Source organism: Nicotiana sylvestris, chromosome 10 (genome assembly GCF_000393655.2).
Source record: "Nicotiana sylvestris chromosome 10, ASM39365v2, whole genome shotgun sequence".
Lineage (NCBI taxonomy): Eukaryota > Viridiplantae > Streptophyta > Magnoliopsida > Solanales > Solanaceae > Nicotiana > Nicotiana sylvestris.
In genome coordinates, this window is record NC_091066.1 from 137,520,047 (window position 1) to 137,527,215 (window position 7,169).

The window sequence follows — 7,169 nt, forward strand, 5'->3', positions numbered from 1 at the left end:
AGCCGAGAGTTTATCGGAAACAGCCTGATATATTGCCTCTTTTCGTCTTCTTGAGCCGATGGTCTATCGGAAACAGTCTCTCTACCCATTTGGGGTAGATGTAAGGTCTACGTACACATTACCCTTTTTAGACCCCACTTGTGAAATTTTAGTGGGTCGATATTGTTGTTGTTGTTGTTGTCTAATGAGTACAAATTGATTATGGTGGTCGTAGCAAACATTTAAAGAAAATTAAAGCAATACCTAAGAAGAACATACAAGTATTCATGGACTTATCTATTAAAGGCAAGTTAGATTATGATCTCCACAACCAAATTTAAAATTTGACCCAAAGTTTGTTTAAAATGTTCAACTTTCTCACTCTGTTTTTGAACAATAGGTATTCTTCCTCCTCTAACGATTGAAGACAATCTTAACAAAACAGATCAATTAATTTAGTAACAAACTACATTTTAATATCTGATAAGCACTAAATTACAAATATAGCTTAAAACCTTTTAGCCTGTTTGCATTAAAAGTCTCAGCGATGGCAATTTGGTGCCGGAATATAAGCAGCTTAAGGAGGTCTGCAATAAACAGGCAGCTAAGCCATCTCATTGCACCATATGTTTCTGGTCAACCAATACGTTGTCGTTCGACCAAGATTTCTGATGCTCCTCCAGACATACGTAGAGTGAACAAGAACATCACGAACTTAATTCGAAATGGTCGAGTAGAGGATGCCAGAAGATTATTCGGTATGTTAACGCATCGAAATACGGTTACGTGGAACTCAATGATTAGTGGGTACGTGCAACAACGTGAGATTGTAAAAGCAAGATACCTGTTCGATAAAATGCCGCAGAGAGATGTTGTCTCCTGGAATGTAATGATTTCTGGTTATCTGTCCTGTCGACATTTGGAGGAAGGTAGAAAATTGTTCGATGAAATGCCTAGCAGAGACTTCGTTTCCTGGAACACGATGATTAGTGGGTATGCTAAAGCTGGAAAAATGAATGAAGCACTGAAGCTTTTTAACTGTATGCCTGATAAGAATGTCGTGTCCTGGAATGCTGTTATTTCTGGATTTTTGCGTAACGGGGATGTGAAAACTGCTGTAGAATATTTCAAGAGAATGCCGGAGAGGGATTCAGCTTCTCTTGGTGCACTTGTATCGGGTTTGATCCAGAATGAGGAATTGGATGAGGCTGAAAATGTTCTTTATGAATTTGGAGAAAGCAATGATGGGACAGAAGATTTGATTCATGCTTATAACACTTTGATTGCTGGATATGGTCAGAAAGGAAGGGCTGGTGATGCTAGACGCCTTTTTGATAAAGTTCCTTCTTATAGTAGTGCTCAAGGAATTAGCAGAAAGAAGAGATTTGAGAGAAATGTGGTATCATGGAATTCCATGATCATGGCTTATATCAAAGCCGGAGATATGGTTTCTTCAAGAGAGCTTTTTGATCAGATGACGGAGAGGGATACATTTTCATGGAACACAATGGTTAGTGGCTATGTTCATGCCTCAAATATGGATGAAGCATCAAACCTGTTCTCTAAAATGCGAAATCCTGATGTACTATCATGGAATTCAATAATCTCTGGATATGCACAGACGGGGAAGTTGGAATTGGCCCGTGATTATTTTGAAAGGATGCCCCAGAGGAATCGGGTTTCTTGGAATTCCATGATCTCTGGGTGTGAAAGAAATGCAGACTATAAAGGAGCAATAAAGCTTTTCATGGAGATGCAACAGGCAGGAGAGAAACCTGATAGGCACACACTCTCCTCACTTCTAAGTGTTTGTGCTGAAACTGTGGCTTTGTTTCTGGGTATGCAGATTCATCAGTTAGTGTCAAAGACTGTTATACCAGATATACCTTTAAACAATTCCTTAATAACTATGTACGCAAGATGTGGTGCAATACATGAAGCAAGGACAATTTTTGATAATATGAAATTTCAAAAAGACGTAATCTCATGGAATGCAATGGTCGGAGGATACGCATCTCATGGTTTTGCATTTGAAGCCCTAGAGCTTTTTGAATTAATGAAGTGCCTTAAAGTGAGGCCAACTCGCATCACGTTCATTTCAGTTCTGAATGCGTGTGCTCATGCTGGTTTAGTGGAACAAGGTCGGTTATATTTTAAATCAATGGACTCTGAATTTGGCATTAAACCTGAGGTTGAGCATTTTGCCTCCCTTGTAGATATTGTTAGCCGCGACGGACAGCTTGAGGAGGCCATGAAAGTGATTAACACTATGCCAGTGGAGCCAGATAAGGCTGTCTGGGGTGCAGTGTTAGGTGCTTGTAGGGTGCACAACAATGTTGAGTTTGCGCGAATAGCAGCTGAAGCGCTAATGCGCCTGGAACCGGAGAGTTCAGGCCCTTATTGTTTGCTATATAACATGTATGCCGATGCTGGAAGGTGGGATGATGCGAACGGAATCAGAGTGTTGATGGAAACGAATAATATAAGGAAGGAACCCGCTTATAGCAGGATGGGCTCAGCTTCCTCATAGTGATTTCTCAAATTATAAATTTTGGTTACACGAAGAATTTGGACCGAGTTGTCTATTTTGGGGTTTAAATCATTTGAAGGAAATGTCATGTACATCCTGCTGAGCATTTGCAATATTCCTTGCTATGACTAATAATTCGACAATGCTGTTAAACCCCTATTGATGTTTTGGAGCATTTATGTCTGCAGTTTAAGTGCTGGAGTTCAAAAAATTGGGGATAGTGTATACAGTGGGGCAGAAGCTTGTTTCATGAAGAAACACCATGAACACAGGCATGGACTCTACTGATAACATCGCATGATCGCCAGGTTCGCTTGTGACTTATTCTTCTCACTTTTTATCTTCAGTAAACAGTTTTGTCTTCTTCGTTCGATCTTTGGCTCCTTCTTTCTCTCTCTCTGGTAAACTAGTCAATCTTCTTGTTTTTGCATCTGGCCTTAACTTCTATAGCATTTTGATTTTTTTCATCTGTAACTTCTAATTTTGCATCATATTTCTTCATTACCATTGGTGGCAAGGTTAGTCTATTGTGACAGCTTTGAAAGTTACGTGAGAGGCATACTGTTTATGTAGTCCTAATGTTTTCAGCTCTTATGCCGGAAATAAGATCTTGGAGCTCTTCAATATATTGTGACTGAGTTATCTTAAGAGCAGGCCCCTCATAGAATTCTCCATCTTCATTGCGAGTACTTTTAGAGTTTCTTGGAGATGGCAATGATCGTGAAATCTGGCTTACCATATTTGTTCAAGTGGTTGGTGGTTTCGAAGCATCAATCAGCTTTCTACTGTGGTGACTTAAAAGAACTTGGCTAATCTATTTGCACCTATAACTGGGAAGATAATACCACCTTCCAAACTGCTTCACCAGAATGTAGCTAAAGCCAGGGATTTTTATATTGAAGTGTACGCTTCTTATCAAGTCTTGGCTTTACAGATTCAACCTACAATGAAGGAAAAGAAACTTTACTTGTTTTGCAATAATAAACATTATCAAAGAAGATGGATAAGAGAATACTCCTTCAATTTTTGAATGGTTAATTCGTTGATTTCACAAATTGGATGCATTCTATTTTACCAAAGACGGGGGCAGCAGCTCAGGTAATCCAACATTAGAACTAACAACCTGGTTTCTGCTGTATTCCAGACTGATGATAATTTTGCTTCTGGAATTGGATTTTTAGAGCTGAATATGCAATCACCCATGTCAAAGCTGTTATTTTTTAGACGGACAGATTTTCAGTTAGTGATGCTGCTCTCTCTTGGACAAAAGACAGTATTGTCACTAGATCTCGAGCACCGGTCACCCTGTCGGCCCGTCCTCATATTTATGTTGTCAGGCTGGAAATCTTTAAGATCTGTGTGGACAAGAAATTTCCCAGTTTGCAAATTATGTATTGAGATAATAAATACTAAGTGATGCTAGAAATTGGGGATATAGATTCTTTCAAGGGACTAAAGATGTTATTGAGTTAATCCTACTAATTGACTAATCTACCGTTTGATATTTTGATGTGGATAAGATGATCAAAGAACTACTCTTTTGTGTGATGTCTCAAATTTGTGTAATTGGGTTCTTAATTAGAAAAATGTAGACATTTTTTATGGAAAGAAAAAGAAAAAGTCAAACCTTTTAGGATAGAGGGAGTATCAGTACCTCTATGACTTGCATATCTATTGAACTTGTTTTTTAATGCACTTGCACATTGAGTTCTGTTTTCTTTAAGTTTCCCAAAAGTCAAAGAAATCCTAATACTTCTTCCTTTTTTATTAGCTTTTCATGAATTGTACTGATAATATAAGAAATAAGGAATATTTAAAGAAAAGAATCCAAGAGTTTTTTTTTTTTTTTTGGGTTTGGGGGGAGGGGGGGGGGGGGTAGTAACTGGGAATTTGCATATCTATGTCAGAGAATTAAGAGTTCCTAATCTTTGTCTAAATTCTAACTGGAGTGTTACCTTTGTTTGCACCTTTTTTTCCTGATCTTTATGGTTCTTCCTCTACAATCACTGTTTTTTTATTGCTTACTGGAGATTGACCATGCCATTGCTCTTATTCATGTTAGGCACACTGTTCTCTGACATCAAGCATTTCGACCTGAACAATCAGAAAATAGATCAAAGCTTATCAGGATGGAGGACGTTAACATCAATCAAAATGCTCCAACTCCTAGACGCTGTATTCAAATAACTGAAGAGCTGTGGGGTTTGAGGATGATACTGAGAAGCTAATTCATCTACTGACTAGAGAAACAGAGGAATCGGATACTATCTCCATTGTTGGCATGCCTGGTCTAGGGCAAGACATCTTTGGCCACAAAGATATCCAAAGATTCTTCTATGTTTTCTCGCTTTGATATTCGAGTGGTGTATTATCTCGCAAACATATAATCTGAGAAAGCTATTAATTAACATCTTTGGGCAAGTCACAGGTGTTAAGCACCATGTGCACCCCAATGACGATATAGCTGATATGTTGCGCAGATGTCTGATGGGCAAAAGATTTCTCATTATCCTGGATGATATAGGATGTCGAAGCATGGGATGAGTTAAGATTATGTTTCCAATTGGTGGAAATGGAACCAGAATTATGTTAACAAGTCGATTAGAACAAGTGGCAGAGGAAGTCATGAGACATAATGGTTCTTATAGTCTTCAATTCATGACTAGGGATGAGAGTTGGAAATTGTTGCAGAAGTATTTGGAAAGGAAACTTGCCCCCTGAACTCCGAGCATTCGACTACAAGTTGCACAATATTGTTACGGACTGCCTCTTACAGTTGTCTTGATTGGCGCAATCATTGCAAAGAAAAGAAACTGGCTCAGATGGTGTGAAGTTGCAAATAATTTGAAGTCCGATGTTGGTGTAGTTGAAAATGAAAGCAGCTTGGCAGTTAAATTAAGTTACTGTATTTACCGGTTCATTTAAGACATTGTCTTCTATCTATGGAATACTTCGAGAGGATGCAAAAATTAGAGTACCCCGATTGATGTTACTCTGGATATCCGAAGGGTTCGTTCAATGTAGTGATGAAAGAAGATTTGAGGAGGCAGAATGTTACTTGATGGATATAATTTCTTGTAGCCTAGTGATGGCAAGTTGAAATACTTGCAAATTCATGATCTAGTGGGTGACGTGCTTAAACAAAGCCAAAGAAAAAAGTTTATGAATTCATAAATCAGTCTTTGCGAACTTTATTCTCTAAGTAAATATATCTCGAATTTGGTTCTAAAAGAAAACTTCCAACAAGAAAATTTTCACGTTACTGTCATACTACAACATTTAGCTAAAATAATCGATTGAACAGTAAAATGATGAATGGAAAGGAGAGAGAGAGAGATTTTATTGATAGTCCATATCAGTGATTGTTAACAGAGCCTTCTTGCATAGAAAACAATATAGCGTTTCTATATTATCAGAAAGCTTAAAGTAAATGACGGAGAGAGAGTTGAGTAGTTGTTAATGTAAGCATAGTCTTCATGAATCAAAAGGTTTATAGGGGTCTCTAATATTGACAAGTACAATAGACAAGTGGAACAAAAAATAGAAGCGAAACACTATTATATTTTGATTAGAAATAAAAGTAATTTAGTAAAACTTAAACAAGAAACAGATAGAAGGAAGGAGTTTTTCATGGCTTCTGGTGTGTGTTTCCACCGCCATTTACATAGTTTTTTATAGGCATAAAAGGTGAAGACTACTATAGTAAAATAGTGCAAGGGATGGACATAAAGTATGGAAATCTATCCACAAACTATTCACAGATGGACATTCATCCACATACTATTTAGAGAAAATGCATAAAGACCACAAAACTTGTCCTGGAAAATCATTTACACACCTAAACTTTACGGGTATCCTAACACCTCACTATTGTTAAAATAATTGTATTTATTTACTCCCTCCTAAGCCCTAACCCAACTATAATAACTTGAGTGGGAAACACACGCTTTTATTATGAAGCCACGTAATTAAATTGTTCAGTAAATAAAAATAACAGCCTTCCTCTATTTACTAAAACACTCTCATTCACCCCGTTAGTAAAAAAAATCCCAAATTGAAGAACCCTAATGCCCCACCTTCAAAGATTCGATTTGCCTCACCAAAATCAATTTGCTTGACCAAAATCGAAGGACCTATTGCAAAATCCTTCGATTTCGTTGTTCCTTAGGGTTCTATTTGTTGTTATGTTTCATTTGACGAGTTGGTGGAAGACCCGTTCGAAGCTGAAGGTCTTTGAAGAATCAAGTTCAAACGTTATCTTTGTTTGGGATTCAAGTGTATGATCATGTTTTGGCACAGCTTGTTGAGATTGATACGGCGTGCGTATGTTAGAATATGACCTGGTAAAGAATTCCGAACGTTGAAATTTTGTTCTAAGGCTTATGGGCTAAGGTTGTAAGAAGGATCTTAATCTGGCTAGAGCTAATGTGCTCATATGGGTTATGATGGCATGAGTAGGTACACGACGTGTTAAACGGTGATTTTGGGCAACTCTGGAATGGTTCATGGCACATTCGAGGACGAACGTATGTTTAAGTAGGGGAGAATGTAATGACCGGACCAGTCATTTTGAGCTCTAACATGTCGTTCAGTTTTAGAAAATAAAAGAAGAAAAGAGAACAAAAATACAAAAGAAAATCGGATTGGGCCACTTCTTCAA

At 37.8% G+C, this 7,169-nt stretch overlaps 1 protein-coding gene across 2 annotated transcripts; it reads left to right on the forward strand.

Annotated features, from left to right (window-relative positions):
- Window positions 1-310: 310 nt before the first annotated feature.
- Window positions 311-5,688, forward strand: LOC104221693 (pentatricopeptide repeat-containing protein At1g62260, mitochondrial). Of its 2 annotated transcripts, none has more exons than XM_070160828.1 (2): window positions 311-3,607; window positions 4,572-5,688. In XM_070160828.1, the coding sequence occupies exon 1, from the start codon at window positions 527-529 to the stop codon at window positions 2,507-2,509; it is 1,983 nt and encodes a 660-aa protein (XP_070016929.1). In that variant the 5' UTR covers window positions 311-526; the 3' UTR covers window positions 2,510-3,607; window positions 4,572-5,688. The 2 variants fall into 2 exon arrangements, with proteins under 2 accessions (XP_070016929.1, XP_009771110.1); XM_009772808.2 differs by having other exon boundaries at window positions 311-2,817.
- Window positions 5,689-7,169: the final 1,481 nt, after the last annotated feature.